The sequence below is a fragment of the Oryctolagus cuniculus genome, chromosome 7 (genome assembly GCF_964237555.1).
Source record: "Oryctolagus cuniculus chromosome 7, mOryCun1.1, whole genome shotgun sequence".
Taxonomy (NCBI): domain Eukaryota; kingdom Metazoa; phylum Chordata; class Mammalia; order Lagomorpha; family Leporidae; genus Oryctolagus; species Oryctolagus cuniculus.
This window is the reverse complement of record NC_091438.1, coordinates 49,224,858-49,241,421: the sequence shown is the minus strand read 5'-3', so window position 1 is coordinate 49,241,421 and position 16,564 is coordinate 49,224,858. Positions and strand designations below refer to the sequence as shown.

The window sequence follows — 16,564 nt, the reverse complement described above, 5'->3', positions numbered from 1 at the left end:
AAATCTTATGTATGCTTATTGATTTTCTGACTATTATTTAGAGAGGACATATTATACTTTTTTATTTCTATCAGTTTTTGCTTCATGTATTTTGATATGATCCTTTTAACACCTGGTAATATTTTTTGCTCTGAAATTTACTTTGATATTCATATGAACGTCCCAGCTTTACTTTGATTAGTGTTATCATAATATGTTTTTTCCATCCTTTTGCTATTAACCTGTTTGTATTTTTATATATAAAGTGGTTTTCTTGTTGGCAACAAAAACAGTAGTAGGCTATTAATTTTTTATCCAGTCTGACAGTCTCTGCCATTTCATTGCCATGTTTACACCTAGGATCAGCAAATAGGTCAAGCCCAGCCCCTGCTTGCTTTTGTAAATAAATGGTTTTTTAAATGTTTATTTATTTGAAAGAGTGACAGAGATCATTTATCCACTGGTTCACTCCCCAAATGGCCACAAGATCCAGGGCTGGGCCAGGCTGAAACCAGGAGCCAGGAACTACTTTCAAGTCTCCCACATGGATGACAGGGGCACAAGCACTTCCCAGGCACAAATACTGGGAGCTGGATCAGAAATGGAGCAGCTAGAACTTGAACTGGCACTCTGATATGGACATAGGCTTTGCAGGCATTGGCTTAACTGCACCATAGCCACCCACTGTACCCTAATACCTGCTGTGGGACATAGCCAACCCCATTCATTTATGTATTATTGTCTTTGATTACTTTCACAGAACAGTGGCAGTTTGTTGATCTATGATTTATCCTATTTAAATTTAATGTGATTATTAATATGCTTAGCTTTAACACTATTATGTTGCTGTTCTTTGTCCTTTTTCCTTTGTTTAAACTTCCTTAAGGATTAGTTGTAGCTTTTTATTTAAAAGATTTATTTATTTATTTGAAAGTCAGAGTTACACAGGGAGAGGAAGGCAGAGAGAGAGAGGTCTTCCATCCGCTGGTTCACTCCCTAATTGGCCGCAACTGCCAGAGCTGCGCCTATCCGAAGCCAGGAGCTTCTTCAGGTCTCCCCTGCAGGTGCAGGGTCCAAGGACGTGAGCCATCTTCCACTGCTTTCCCAGGCCATAGAAGAGAGATGGATCAGAAGAGGAGTAGCTGGGTCTCGAACTGGCGCCCATATGGAATGCCGGCGCTTCAGGCCAGGGCGTTAACCCGCTGTGCCACAGTGCCGGCCAAGTTGTAGCTTTTATAATTCTGTTTGATCTTCTTTGTTGGCTTATTAGCTGTAACATTTTTATTATTGTAGTCTTTGTTCAAGTATTCACACAGAATGATCCTGGAACTCCTTAACTATTTTCTGCTAGAATGTTACTTTTCTGGCTCCTGAGAACTTAAAGCATATATGACATAGCTTTATTCCCCTTATTCTTACGGGATAGGGACTTTCGTCTGCCTTTGTGTAATCAGCCAAAACAGATTTCCTATATATTATGTGAATTGAAAACATTTGTATTTTTAGAAACATTGTACCATCAGATATGTTGTATGATCAGTTCATTAATTTTTTAAACACTTTTTGAAATGGTGATTATTCAGAAGCTCTGATATAAAGATCTGTGTCTTTGTAGGCAACCATCAATATTGTTTTTGATCGAGTTGGGAAAACTGATCCTGTCACAAGAGGCATTGAGATCACTGTGAATTACTTGGGAATCCAATTTGACGTAAGAGTTATATCAAGATCCTGGCTTGTTATGTTTCTTTCTGTTTTATCTGCTATAATTATATGTAATATATAATTGTAATTATATAATTTTTTATTTTAGCTTTTATCATTTTTAACAGATTCAAATAGTTCATAAATACAATTCTAACAATAAAATGGTATTCTTTTCCTCACTGCCTTTCCCTTCTGTCCTTCTCACCTTTCCTCCTTCCCCATTTCTTTCTTCAATTTTTGAGATAACATTTTTAACATTTTAATTTACATTAATGCTTAATGTTCCACTTAATGTAGAGTTCAACCATTAAAAACCAAAAGACCCTAGTTTATCATAAATATAGGTGTAATAGCATAAATATGGTTTAGTGTAAATATAGGCAAGGACTATAAATAATAATCAAATGGAAAGATGATCATTTCACCCACATATCGCAAATTTCAAATAATCTCAGGTCATTAAAACTATAGTAGTATAACATTCTTAACCATTGGGTTGACAAAGGTATAAAACAAAGTTTGACAAAACTATATTTGTGGGGCTGGCACCATGGCATAGCAGGTTAAGCTGCCACTTGCAGTGTCAGCATCCCATATGGGCACTGGTTTGAGACCCCGCTGCTCCACTCCCAGTCTAGCTCTCTGCTATGGCCTGGAAAAGCAGTAGAAGATGGCTCGTGTCCTTGGGCCCCTGTACCCACATGGGAGACCTGGAAGGAGCTCCTGGCTCCTGGTTTCGGATCGACGCAGCTCTAGCCTTTGTGGCCATTTGGGGAGTAAACCAGCGGATGGAAGACTTTCTCTCTGTCTGTAACTCTACCTCTCAAATAAATAAAAATCTTTTTGAAAAAATTATAAATGCTATATATGACAAACCAAGAACCAATATCATTCTAAAAAGGGAAAAGCTGAAAGCACTTCCCCTCTGTAGACGTTACCACTTTACCAGTTTCTCACCACTAAGTATTCAGATACCTCTCTCTGTCATATTTAGTGAGCTTTTCAAACACATAACTCACCTTTGATTCCCCTGATAGAAACTTACAAATTAGAGCTAAAATAGTTTTAAAATTGGCACTGAAATTATTTCTGGCATAAGAAATTATCTTTTTTCAATTCATTCATATGGACCTTTGGCTAAAGATAGTAACTGTCCACTGTGCACAAGTTGGGTTTGTTTGTTTTTTAAAGATATATTTATTTATTTGAAAAGGCAGAGTTAGAGGCAGAGAGTGAGAGAGAAAGAGTATTCCATCTGCTGGTTCACTCCCCAAAATGGCCACAATGACCAGAACTCTGCCAATCCAAAGCCAGGAGCCTGGAGCTGCTTCTAGGTCTCCCACATGGGTGCAGGGGCCCAAGGACTTGGACCATCTTCCACTGCTTTCCCAGGCCATAGCAGAGAGCGGGACCAGTAGAGCAGCCAGAATTCGAACCGGTACCCATATGGGATGCCAACACTGCATGCGGCAGCTTTACCCACTACACCACAACACCTGCCCCATTGAGTTTATTTTTTAATCATCTACCTATTTCGTAATGCACTGTCATAAACACACCCATGTCCCAATTTAAGTTTAGCGTCTTTATTCATGCAATAGTATATTTTTCAGCTGTGTACATGACCAATAATAATCCTGGCTGATTAGCACTTTGGTATTAAGACCAGTGTCTCTCACTGTTAGTCCTGTGGGCTTTTTTGTTTTTTGGACAGGCAGAGTTAGAAAGGTCTTCCTTTTTTCCGTTGGTTCACCCCCCAAATGGCTGCTACGGCCGGCGCGCTGTGCTGATCTAAAGCCAGGAGCCAGGTGCTTCCTACTGGTCTCCCATACGGGTGTAGGGCCCAAGCACTTGGGCCATCCTCCACTGCCTTCCTAGGCCACAGCAGAGAGCTGGACTGGAAGAGGAGCAACCAGGACTAGAACCAAGCGCCCATATGGGATGCCAGCGCCGCAGGCGGAGGATTAGCCAAGTGAGCCGTGGCGCCGGCCATCCTGTGGGCTCTTTAACTGTGCTGTGACCCTAAACACAAATTCACAACATGCACCTTACCTCAAGGGGGTAATTGAAAAAGAACAAGAGTACATTGAACTCCAGTCCTTTAGAATTAGCTCAGAGTACATAATTTTTTTTGATGATAATCACTAGTGTCTCCTTTTTGCCTGTGAAAGGAACATGGTATCTTTTTTAAGTAATATATAAATTATATTGTTTTTTGTTTTTTTTTTTTGTTTGTTTGTTTGTTTTTTTGTTTTTGTTTTGTTTGTTTTTTTTGACAGGCAGAGTGGAAAGTGAGAGAGATAGAGACAGAGAAAGGTCTTCCTTTTCCGTTGGTTTACCCCACAATGGCTGCTGCAGCCAGCGCACTGCGCTGATCCAAAGCCAGGAGCCAGGTGCCAGGTGCTTCTCCTGGTCTCCCATGCGGGTGCAGGGCCCAAGGACTTGGGCCATCCTCCACTGCACTCCCGGGCTACAGCAGAGAGCTGGACTAGAAGAGGAGCAACCGGGACAGAATCCGGTGCCCTGACTGGGACTAGAACCCAGGGTGCCAGCGCCGCAGGTGGAGGATTAGCCTATTGAGCTCTGGCACCTACATAAATTATATTGTTAACTCTGCTTTTCTCTTGTTGTATATGTTTTCCTTATTTAAATTTTTTACTGGACTGAATATTTAGAAATGTTTTTCCTTATTAGTTCTCTCCTATGCCACTCACGTGCTGTCTGTATATTCCATCTGTAATTCATCTACATATTCCTCCATGTTTCATCCTTCTGAATAAAAAGATTTTAGACACCAGTAGCAGCAGCTCTCCCTCACTTTTCAGAACTGAATCAAGCACAGGGCCCCAAAATTCTCAGCATCAAGCAATGTAGGAGGAGAAAAAGGTATCATCATGTGTTTCAGATGAAGTTAAGCTATTTTGTAGAACTTAGCTGGGAATGTCTATTATAAAAGTTTTAAGTGATCAGAGAACTATCATTCATAAATATTATAAGTAATCAAGCTACTGTTGAGTTAGTTTCCTTTTAATTTTTATACAGTGAAGCTGCATCATTAGGTCTGAGTATTTTCTGATTTATTAGTGTTGTCATCACTTAACTGTACTTGTCTTCTTTTGCCCTTTAGTTCAAACTGCTAATTAAGATTGAAGTTTTCCTGTAGGTGTTTTATTCACCATTTACTTACTTTCCTCCACCCCTTTAAAAAACAAAAATAGCCAAACAAAAACTAGATAGGTACTCTCATGAAATTGTATTTCACAGTCACATATGTAATTAGAATACATCTTAGGGGCCTGCACTGCGGCACAGGTGTGTTAAACTACCATCTGTGGCCGGCGCCGCGGCTCACTAGGCTAATCCTCTGCCTAGCAGTGCCGGCACACCGGGTACTAGTCCCGGTCAGGGTGCCGGATTCTGTCCCGGTTGCCCATCTTCCAGGCCAGCTCTCTGCTGTGGCCAGGGAGTGCAGTGGAGGATGGCCCAAGTGCTTGGGCCCTGCACCCCATGGGAGACCAGGAGAAGCGCCTGGCTCCTGCCTTTGGATCGGCGCAGTGCGCCAGCCGCAGTGCGCTGGCTGCGGCAGCCATTGGAGAGGGATCCAACGGCAAAGGAAGACCTTTCTCTCTGTCTCTCTCTCTCACTGTCCACTCTGCCTGTTTAGAAGAAAAAAAAAAAAAAAACCTGCCATCTGCAGTGCTGGCATCCCATAGGACACTGGTTCAAGTCCCAGCTGCTCCACTTCCGATCCAGCTCCCTGCTGATGCACATGAGAAAGCAGCAGAAGATGGCCCAAGTGTTTGGCCCCTGCACCCAAATAGGAAATCCAGAAGAAGCTCCTGGCTTCAGCCTGGCTGAGCACCAGCCATTGCAGCCATTTAAGGAGTGAACTTTCGTGGCTGGAATGATTCTCTGTCCCTCCTTCTGTCGCTCTGCCTTTCAAATAAATAAATCTTTACCCCCCAAAAAAAAAAACTTTCACACGTCACTCAACAGAGGAGATTTAACAGATTTTTTTCTTTGTTATGAGCACAGGTGAAGTTCTGGTCCCAACACATTTCCTTCATTCTGGTTGGAATAATCATTGTCACATCCATCAGAGGATTGCTGATCACGCTTACCAAGGTATGTTTCTATCAGAACGTTGAAAAGTACTTCTCATTTGTTGAATTACATGTAGCACTATGAGGTCATTTTATCTAATTAGGATTTCTACCTTGTGAAGTTTTAAAGATATTTTTTTTTTGAAAGGCAGAGAGATAAAGAAAAAAAGATATCTTCCACCCACTGGTTCAACAATGGGCAGGGCTGGGCCATGCCAAAGCCAAGAGCTTCTTCTGGGTCTCCTATGTGGATGCAGGGACCTAAGCGTTGGCTCCATCTTCCACTGCTTTCCTGGATGTATTAGCTGGGAGCTGGATTGGAAGTGGATAGCCGGGACTCCATCTGGCACTCATGGGATTCTGATTTCATGAGTGGTGGCTTAACCCGCTGTACCATGACACCAGCCCCCAGAATTTTTCTCTTTTTTTGACAGAGTGGATAGTGAGAGAGAGAGAGAGAAAGGTCTTCCTTTTGCCGTTGGTTCATCCCCCAATGGCCGCTGCGGCCGGTGCACTGCAGCCTGTGCATCACACTGATCCGAAGGCAGGAGCCAGGTGCTTCTCCTGGTCTCCCATGGGGTGCAGGGCCCAAGCACTTGGGCCATCCTCCACTGCACTCCCGGGCCACAGCAGAGAGCTGGACTGGAAGAGGAGCAACCAGGACAGAATCCGGCGTCCTGACTGGGACCAGTACCCAGGGTGCTGGCACCGCAGGCAGAGGATTAGCCTAGTGAGCCGTGGCACCGGCCAAGCCCCCAGAATTTTTAAAAAGTTAAACTACTATGTAAATTAATAATAGTGTATTTGCTAGGCTGGCGCCGTGGCTCAATAGGCTAATCCTCCACCTTGCGGCGCCGGCACACTGGATTCTAGTCCCGGTCAGGGCACCAGATTCTGTCTCGGTTGCCCCTTTTCCAGGCCAGCTCTCTGCTGTGGCCAGGGAGTGCAGTGGAGGATGGCCCAAGTGCTTGGGCCCTGCACCCCATGGGAGACCAGGAGAAGCACCTGGCTCCTGGCTTTGGTTCAGCGCAGTGCGCCGGCCGCAGTGGCCATTGGAGGGTGAACCAACGGTAAAGGAAGACCTCTCTCTCTCACTGTACACTCTGCCTGTCACAAAAAAAAAAAAGTAGTGTATATGCTAATCACAGATAAGAACATTTACCAGAGATAATAGGATAAGTATCTGTTTTGTTCACTTGTATGTCACCAGCATCTAGAATAGAGCCTGGCACATGATATAATGGGAATAAATGAATGAGACAGATATTTGAGATTAGAATAATTATAAAAGCCCAGTTTTAGAGAAATAAGGTCACAGTAGAATATTCAGCTATTTTCTGATTAATGTAGGCAGGCTTCATTGATGTGGAAGAGGTAAAAATCTCAAGATGCAAGAGCTGTTTGAAAGAGAAGAGTTTGAGGCCAGCGCCGCGGCTCACTAGGCTAATCCTCCGCCAGCGGCGCCGGCACACCGGGTTCTTGTCCCGGTTGCTCCTCTTCCAAGCCAGCTCTCAGCTATGGCCTGGGAGTCCAGTAGAAGATGGCCCAAGTGCTTGGGCCCTGCACCCACGTGGGAGACCAGGAGAAGCACCTGGCTTCAGATCAGCTCGATGTACCAGCCGCAGCGCACCGGCGGCCATTGGAGGGTGAACCAGTGGCAAAAAGGAAGACCTCTCTCTCTATCCACTCTGTCAAAAAGAGTTTGAGACAAGAAGGGATCTCCAGATATATAGCGTGATTGCAGAAAGAGCTCAGAAATCTAGAAACACCTACAGATGGTTAGAATGGCCTAGAGTTGTGTGTTAATGTTTTACAGGAATGTTAAGATTGTTTCCCATCAGTTTCTGAAATTTGATAGTGAAAGGAATTTTCATGTTACAATGTAATACTTAATTTCCCCAAGAGGAAGTTGGTGGTTTTAACTTTCTCAGTCATCCATCTCTTCTTTGTAACCCTGATCATCTGAGTTCTATACAGGATGTGGCATGCAAGAGACACTTTCAGTTAAAGGTTAACCATGTGACTTATTGCCCATGACACAGGAATCTAGTACTACACGAGTTCATCTCTCTTCCCTTTCTTGACAGTTTTTTTATGCCATCTCCAGCAGTAAATCCTCCAATGTCATTGTCCTGTTGTTAGCACAGATAATGGTAAGTTTAATGCACTAGCTTTGTAAAATGCCCCAAATGTGTTCTAAAGAATTTAACAGTTCCCCTGGACCTGCCCCACACTACGTTCACCGTAACTCCTGTATTAACTTCTTTGACTGCCAGGGCATGTACTTCGTCTCTTCTGTGCTGCTGATCCGGATGAGCATGCCTGTGGAATACCGCACCATAATCACTGAAGTCCTCGGAGAACTGCAGTTCAACTTCTATCACCGCTGGTTTGATGTGATCTTCCTGGTCAGCGCGCTTTCCAGCATACTCTTCCTCTATTTGGCTCACAAACAGGCCCCAGAGAAGCATATGGCACCTTGAACTCAGGCTGTTACTGATAGTGACCAATAGTATCAGAATTTGGATTGAAGAGGGAAAGTGGAGAGGACCAGGACTTAAACAAGATGCTGCGGCAGCATAGGTTTCCTCCAGAGATGATACTGAGATCGGGAGTAGCATCAACTAGGCCTTGAGTAGAAGTAACTCCAGGCAGTCCTCAGCAGACAGCGTTCTGTGTGGATTTTAGCCTCAGGCCAGGTGGGAGTGAAGGTTGGGGGGAAATACACTGGAACTCTGGGGCAAGAGATGTTTGTGGTAACTGGGCCAAATACGTTGGATTTCTGTTTTAAGTCAGTGCTCACATGGAGTAAGTAGGCTGTGGCTTTCCCATTAAAATCAGATTATGACACTTTGGTCCTACATTCATTTTATCAAGTACACATCAGTATTAGTTTGTGTTACCCAAGTTAGCATCCCACATGTATTCCCCTGTCAGAATAAGCAAGAACTCTTTCTGGGAGAGGGATGGTATACAACTGAAGTAGATTCTACAAATGTCACTTTTCTGGATTTCATTTTCTTTGCCACCTCATGCTATGGAGTAAAATAACTGGAATAAGACTTCTCTATCCTAGAATGCATTTTCTTCATCTAGGTAGATGCTACGAAGTTTTTATAATGTTCAGAAGGATGGTTTAAGAAAATCCTGAATATGGTTCTCTCGAAGGCTCCTCTTCCTACTAAGGTCTTATTCTGTGTGTTATTGTGTTTTTGAAGATTAAAGCACAAAGACATTGATCCAAACAAGAGCTCCCTTTAGGTGATACCAGTCAACAGGGAAGTTTCAAGCGTACTTGGAAGGCATCTTTAATAGTATTTATTCTAGTAACCACAACATTGTTACAAAAGCATAATTTTACTGAACTTATCTGCTTAGATACCTTAATTAGCAGTTCTCACAGATTTACAAATCATCTTTGGTGCTCGGGGAACTCAAAGGTAAGAGATATCATCATACAAAGAAAGGAGGTTAAGTTGAAGCTGGGAAGAGATCACATGAAAAGAATCTGGCTCCTGCCATAATTCTTCCTAAGTTACCCATAAATAAGCCATCTGCAATAGCAGCACCTCAGACAAATGAGAGCAGAAGACAATCCAATGTGATGAGTGGTTCCCAGAGGAGTTCTCTAACAAACAGGTGGCAGCTCGTTCCTTAAAGGATTTTTATTGAATATCCAGAAACAGCTATCAGCCAAAGCCATAATCTGTTCTCATTACAGCTCGGTATCTTCAGAATTGGAAGAAGAATTTGAAGCTGTACTGTGCGCCTGTGCAAAAGAAAATAAAGGATTTATAAGTGTGACTACCTTAAGAGGAATGACCTGAACTGGGCTTTGTTTCCAACTTGCACAGATTTCTTACTGTGGACATAGTAGCACGATACTATAATTGACAGGAATTATAAATCTTGAAAGGCAAGTGTTATATGCTGGAATGCTTAAGATCAGTAGCTGTTGTGTGTGTTCATTAAAATGAGCATTTGTTATATGTAATATATATATATCAGAATATAATGGAAGAATATTGAATTAAACTTTTAAAATCCTGGCTTTGACATAAATGTCCCTTATGAACTTGGATAAGACAGTTCACTTTTGGACCTCAGCTTCATCTATAAGAAGCTGGACAAAAATACCAGTCAGTCTGAGGGGCCAGCATTATGATGCAAGTTAAGTCTGCCTGTGACACTGTCATCCACTAGTGGAGTGTTTGTTAAAGGCCCAACCAACTGCTCTGCTTCCAGTCCAGCTCCCTGGTAGTGTGACTGGGAAAGTAGCAGAAAATGGTCCAAGTATTTAGGCCCCACCACCCATATGAGAGACCCTAATGGAGTTCTAATACCCTAGCTTCAGCCTGGACCAGCCCCAGCCATTGCAGCCATTTGGAAGTGAAGCAACAGAATGAGCGGTATCTTCTGCTTTCCAAATAAAAATCTTTCGAAATATCAAACTGAAGTTTACCAAGGAATTTATATAATCTATATAAAGATTTTATTGATTAGAGAGGTAGAGATCTTCCATCTGCTGGTTCACTCCTCAGATGACCGCAACAGCCAGAGCTGCACTGATCCAAAGCCAGGAGCTTCTGCCTTGTCTCCCACACAGGTGCAGGGTCCAAAGGCCTTGGGCCATCTTCTGTCAAATCACTGATAGCCTTAATATAATCCTGCTAAAACAACTTATCCCTGTTTTATAGGTGGGAAAGCAGAGAGCAAATAGAGAGTGATAATATGACAGAATTTATAGCTAGATGATCTGATTCAGGTTCTTTTATAATTTGATAAACTTATCAACTCTAGGCAATTGCTGTCGACTGCATGCTATGAAAGTGGGAAATTCATTGTATTTATACTGTCTCTTCTATAATAACTTATCTTTACATAGTCACAAATCTGAAACAGATTTATTAGGGGCTTTGGAAAGTTAGATCACTGAGAGAAATGTGTCACCACTCACTCGTTCTTTTGCCTCGTGCAAGTTGTATTCCAATTCCGCCAACATTCCTTGAGAATCTGCAGGTATAGCCAATGGAAGAGCCATGGAGGAAACAATAGGGATTTTCTTAGCTTGGAAATATTCGTAGGCCTTCTTTCCACAGACTAATAATGTGACATTGTCCCCACTGCTTTGGATTCTGTCCACCACCTTCTCATAGGGTTCATCCAGCACATTCACCCCATTTACTTCGATGATGATATCCTCATCCTCCAACCCAGCCAAGTCAGCAGGGCTGCCCTTCTGTACCTGTGAAGAGATGTGCCAAGTTACCAACGCCTAACATGGAGAAGGGCATGTGAGAGATGAACTTTCCTTCAGATAGACCCATTCAAGAATTTGCTCATAACCATGGAATTACTTCCAAAAAGATGTTCTAATACTTTTCTACCCATGGAAGCCACAACTTCCATACCTGAATAATCAGTGTTACAAACAGTGATTGAATAGCATGTTGTATGTCTTCTAGGCTGGCAGCATTAAGTTTGAGGTCCCCCTTTCACACTGCCAGCCTTTACAGCTGTAGGGATAATCCTCTCCCTGTCAGTGCCTCCAAAGTGGGGGCATTACACCAGATGCACAGAAGCAGCAGGGAGGGTTGACAGTGAATGTCAACTAGTCATGTCAACTCACTCTTTGGGTTAAATGAGTCTAGAGCGACAATGAGGTGGACCAGATGTTTGAGTAGCAAAAGCTCTCACAGTGCACTCCTAGCTAACTTAAGGGGTACGAGATAGCATTTTTCTGACCCAAGTGAAATTTGGGTCTCCAATAAGCTTTTTACTAAGCCATCAATGGGGAGTAGAAAATGAGACTACCCCAATTGTGTCTGTGTTCTTTGTGCTGCTGGAACCAGATTACCATACCTCTTTGACGAATGAGCCTGGCAGGCCCCGGATCGCATTTAAGTGAAAGCCATAGCCATTTTCCCCTTTATCCAGCCTGCAGAGTTTAGGCTTATGATCTTCTACTTCCTCTGTAGGATCTGGACTTGAGACCTCCGGAGGAACAGGGGTAGGAGCTGCAACCTCCGTGACTGAACCATTAGGCAGTTCTTGACTTTGATAGTAGAGAAATGGAGAAAAATGAGCCTTTTGAAAATAAAGGGGGAAAATTGACTTAATTGTAAGTATGAGTAGACTATTAGACATGCTGGCTTAATTTATGAAGGTGTCATACATATTCTACCCATCTTCCAGACAAACCTGATTATGAAACTGCCCACCACCTCAGCCAGGGGAAGGAGAAAAGTTTGAGCTCTGTCGTGGAGTAATACGCACAAAAGAAAAACAGTACAGAATATACTGTCCACTGCAAAGAAGTCTGACAGAACTAGCTAGCTTCTTCTGGCTCCCCGACAGTGAACAAGACCCTGAACAACGCACTTGCAACCCCCTTTTGGGAGTGACAGGAGCCCAGGAGCTCCTGCAGAGTAACCCCTTCTGGCCCCTCCTGTTCAGTACTATGGTTTCAGAGCTCCTTACCACAGAGGATGTAAAACATTTATCACTGAAGACTCAAGACAGTAAGTAGAGACCAGCCTATATATAAGGGTAATTCTTAAAGTTCATGGGAAAATGAAATTAAAAATTATTTTGAAAACAAAGTTGAAATTCATGCATCATTTTCTTATAGTACACATTTTCCATGAACTTTCTGAAGACCCCTCATACTCTAATAACTTGGGGAGGGCAGCCATTACCATATGGTCACATCTTAAAAAAAACACCAACTTACTTCTTGCCATCGCCTCTACCCACTCCAGTCCTGAGATCTGTTGTACTCATTTTACCATGTGTTATAAGCAGTAACTATGTCAAACTCGCCACCATTTTCAAGTGCTTATCCTAACAGAGCTTCCACCTGAAAACTACAATGATCATAATATATAAACAGGACACATAGTTGATTTTTTAAAAATAGAGTGGGGCCAGTACTGTGGTTCTGCAAGCTAAGCTGCTGTCCACAACCCCAGCGGTCTATATTGGAGCCCCAGTTTGAGTCCCAGCTATACTGCTTCTGATCCTCCTCCCTGCTAATGTGCCTGGGAAAGCAGCAGAGGATGGCACAAGTACTTGGGCCCCTGCCACCCATCTGGAAGATATGGATGGTGTTCCAGGCTCCTGGCTTCAGCCTGGACCAGCCCTGGCCATTGTGGTCATTTAGGAAGTAAGAGAAAAAGGAACAATGAAAGGACTTACTTTAAAAAATAGCTTAGAGACTGACACTCTGGCATAGTGGGTAAAGCCTCTGCCTGCTGCACCAGCATCCTGTTTGAGTCCTGGCTATTCCACTTCCAATCCAACTCTCTACTAATGGTCTGGGAGAGCAGAAGATTGCCCAAATCCTTGGGCCCCTGCACCCACATGGAGACCCTGAGGAAGCTCCTGGTTCATAACTTCAGACAAGCCCAGCTCTGGCCAGTGTCCATTTGGAGAGTGAACCAGAGGATGGAAGATGTCTGTTCCTCTCTAACTCTGCCTTCCCAAGAAATACCTAAATCTTTAAAAGAAAATAAAGAGCTTAGCTGGGCCAGCACTGTGGCACAGCGGGTAAAGCTGCTACCTGTAGTGTCGGCATCCCATATGGGCACCAGTTCAAGACCCCGCTGCTCCACTTCTGATCCAGCTCTCTGCTATGGCTTGGGAAAGCAGTAGAAGATGGCCAAACCCTTGGGCCCCTGCACCCACGTAGGAGACCCAGAAGAAGCTCCTGGCTTCAGGTCAGCACAGCTCCAGCCATTGCAGCAGTTCAACTTCCGAGTGAAGCAACTGATAGAAGACCTCTCTCCCTGTATCTCCTCTGTGTAACTCTCAAGTAAATCTTTTTTTTTTTTTTTTTGACAGGCAGAGTGGACAGTGAGAGAGAGAGACAGAGAGAAAGGTCTTCCTTTGCCGTTGGTTCACCCTCCAATGGCCGCTGCGGCCAGCACGCTGTGGCCGGCGCACCGCGCTGATCCGATAGCAGGAACCAGGAGCCAGGTGCTTTTCCTGGTCTCCCATGGGGTGCAGGGCCCAAGCACCTGGGCCATCCTCCACTGCACTCCCTGGCCACAGCAGAGAGCTGGCCTGGAAGAGGGGCAACCGGGACAGAATCCGGCGCCCCGACCGGGACTAGAACCCGGTGTGCCGGCGCCGCTAGGCGGAGGATTAGCCTAGTGAGCCACGGCGCCGGCCATTCTCAAGTAAATCTTAAAAAAACCTACTGGCCATGGAATTCAGTTGAGAGGGTCAGAGGGTAGATTTGGGTGCCGTGTGATCCTGGGCCAGCAGTTAAATCTCTGCCCACCATGTGCAGGACACGGACTTGTTAGGCAGTCAAGCAACGGAAGGTGAGCTCAGTGTGTGCTCTTCAAATCACGCTGCAGCAGCCTAAAATTAGATCTTGGGTCCTCTAGTTAGCGTCTGTCTTGCTAAACCGCAAGACCACATCTCCTGTGGCAACAACAGTACCAGCACAACCTCCGTTACCCTGTTCAACTAACTTCAGACCTTTCAGCAATATACTTACAAATGTTCCATACTGGAGTCTTTAAAGTGTGGAGAAGTATCAGTGACTCGTCATATACCAAAGTAACAGCCCTACCTAAACAAGGAAATCCACTAACAGCAGCTGTTCTTGATGCAAATTACAGTAACATCAAAGTGTGAACACTCGAGACTTGTGCTGTGGCCCAGTGGCTAAGCCGCTTGTTTGCAGTACCAGCATCCCATATTGGAATGCTGATTTGCATCTTGGCTGCTCCACTTCCAATACAGCTCCCTGCTGCTGTACCTGGGCAAGCAGTGAAAGATGGCCCAAGTGCTTGGGCCCTTTGCCAACCATGTGGGAGACCCAGATGGAGTTCCTGGCTCCTGACTCTGGCTGTTGCAACCATTTGTGGAGTGAACCAGTGGATGAAAGATTCTTTTACTGTGCTTTTCATATAATATTTGAAAAAAGTAGCAAGAACATTAAAAAAAAACTTCGGACATTTCATGAGTTTCTGTTCATTCTTCATTTGAATACATATCTAGTGTGTGCTAGGTATCTCCTACTAACCGATACATCTCAAGGGCCGACCCCCACCCCCAAACCTATGACTCTTACTTTGGGAAGGGAACAAGAAGAGGATGGGCAGTTATCTTCATGGAACAAAGTTCACTATTAACAACACCAGAAAAGTTACAGTTTTAAGTCATTCTGTGATCATACTGTTGTGGTATTAGGAGTTAGAAAGGAGTTGATGGCAGGATCCCTATTAGAACACCTGGAGCAGTGGCCACCCACTTCTGCTTGACATTTCTGCCCACTGGGAGGGAGCTCACCACTCTGCAGAACTGACTCATCCCATTTCTGGCAGCTTCCGTTGTTCTTAGCCCAAAGCTAACTCCCTATAGCTTCTCCATTTGGCCCAGCTGTACTGTATAGAAAATCAACAAAAAGAAATCTCATATGCAATAACCTTTCAAATACTTGAAGATGCTCTCTTCTCCAAAGTCCATGTTTATTCAAGCCAAATATATTGCAGTTTCTAAAACCTCATCCCCTGGTTACCTTGTCACTGGCTCTCCAATCAATATTGTGTCTGCTTCTGAGAACTTTAACATAACATGTGTGAGGCATTCTTCTGTAAGCTCTAAACACTGACTCATTTAACTTTCACAGCCACTCTTTACAGTAGCTACCCCCATGTTACAACTAAGGAAACTGAGGCACAGTGGCTAACTTGTCCAAAGTGACATTACTACTAATTCCAGTATAATGTAGCCAAATCAGGAAAGTCAGATGATTATTCAGAAGCCACGTATCAATTGATATAATTTTAAATTGCTTTTGGGGGAGGGGGCATTGTGGGACAGCAGGCTAAGCTTCCCCTGGGGAAGCCCTCATCCCACACCAAAGTACCAGTCTAAGTCCTGGCTACTCCATGCTTCCGATCCGCCTTCCTTCTAAGGCATCTGGGAGGCAGTGGATGACCATCCAAGCACTTGGGTCCCTCACACCCACTTGGGAGACCTGGATGGAGTTCTTGGCTCTTGGCTTCAACTTGGTCTAGACCCAGCTGTTGTGGCCATTTGGGGAATGAAGCAGTGGATGGAAGATCTCTCTCACTCCCTCTCCTTTCACACTGCCTTTCAAATACATACATAAATCCTTAAGTAAGTATGTTGCCTTTTTTGGGTGGGGCTGCTACTTGGAGTATCATTAAGCTTCTGGTCCTTATCTGTAGTCTCCAGGGCTCACCATTTGATTCTCTTACAACTTGCTTTTAAGTTAGTATGCTACTTCAAATGTACCCCTATTTAAACTTCATCTTGTGGGTTTTATTCTTTCCATCCTAGATATTTTGAATATTATACTGTCCAAAGTATTTTTGTCTGTCAGCATTTTATCCATAAGTAGGTTCAATACATTCTCCATGTCTCCATTCAAATGTAATAAACTGGTTTAAGATAGAAACAAGTGGCATACCATTGGAGACTTCTCTACATGGTTCCAATAACAGCTGTTCTCTAGGAATGACTGCTCAGCTTGCTGAAAACCCATTGATTTTTCTGTCATCCACTTCACTCTTTTCATCTTGCTTCCACAATCACCTTGAAATATCTTATCAAAATGTGCCAAGGAGTATGGTATAAGGAACTAAAAGTCCAAGAACTTGGGTTCAAATAATGGTTTCAGTCTTTACTAAGCACATCACTTGGTCGCTCTAAGTTTGTTTCCTAACCTGTGAAAAGGGACTAACCACCACCCACACCGTTCCTCCTTATATATCATCTAATGTCCTTTTGGAAGC

At 43.7% G+C, this 16,564-nt stretch overlaps 2 protein-coding genes across 11 annotated transcripts in view; one reads left to right on the top strand and one right to left on the bottom strand.

The window, feature by feature from the left end:
* The window catches only part of LOC100358013 (Golgi pH regulator), a 67,459-nt gene extending 58,820 nt beyond the window's left edge, over window positions 1-8,639 (top strand). For 2 of the 3 annotated variants that reach the window (XM_002715650.5, XM_008264554.4), the window contains exons 11-14: window positions 1,595-1,690; window positions 5,722-5,811; window positions 7,877-7,942; window positions 8,066-8,639. In XM_002715650.5, the coding sequence (XP_002715696.1) occupies window positions 1,595-1,690; window positions 5,722-5,811; window positions 7,877-7,942; window positions 8,066-8,272 (459 nt within the window). In that variant the 3' untranslated portion in view covers window positions 8,273-8,639. The remainder of the gene's footprint in view (window positions 1-1,594; window positions 1,691-5,721; window positions 5,812-7,876; window positions 7,943-8,065) is intronic. The other variant, XM_051857327.2, reaches the window with a different exon arrangement.
* A 442-nt stretch (window positions 8,640-9,081) lies between these two features.
* PDZK1 (PDZ domain containing 1) overlaps window positions 9,082-16,564 on the bottom strand; it is a 54,077-nt gene continuing 46,594 nt past the window's right edge. For 7 of the 8 annotated variants that reach the window (XM_070076638.1, XM_051856002.2, XM_051856001.2 and 4 more), the window contains 3 exons: window positions 11,652-11,876; window positions 10,747-11,034; window positions 9,082-9,558 (listed from right to left, as the gene is read on the bottom strand). In XM_070076638.1, coding sequence (XP_069932739.1) covers window positions 9,505-9,558; window positions 10,747-11,034; window positions 11,652-11,876 — 567 coding nt within the window. In that variant the 3' untranslated portion in view covers window positions 9,082-9,504. 8 annotated transcript variants of the gene reach the window in all.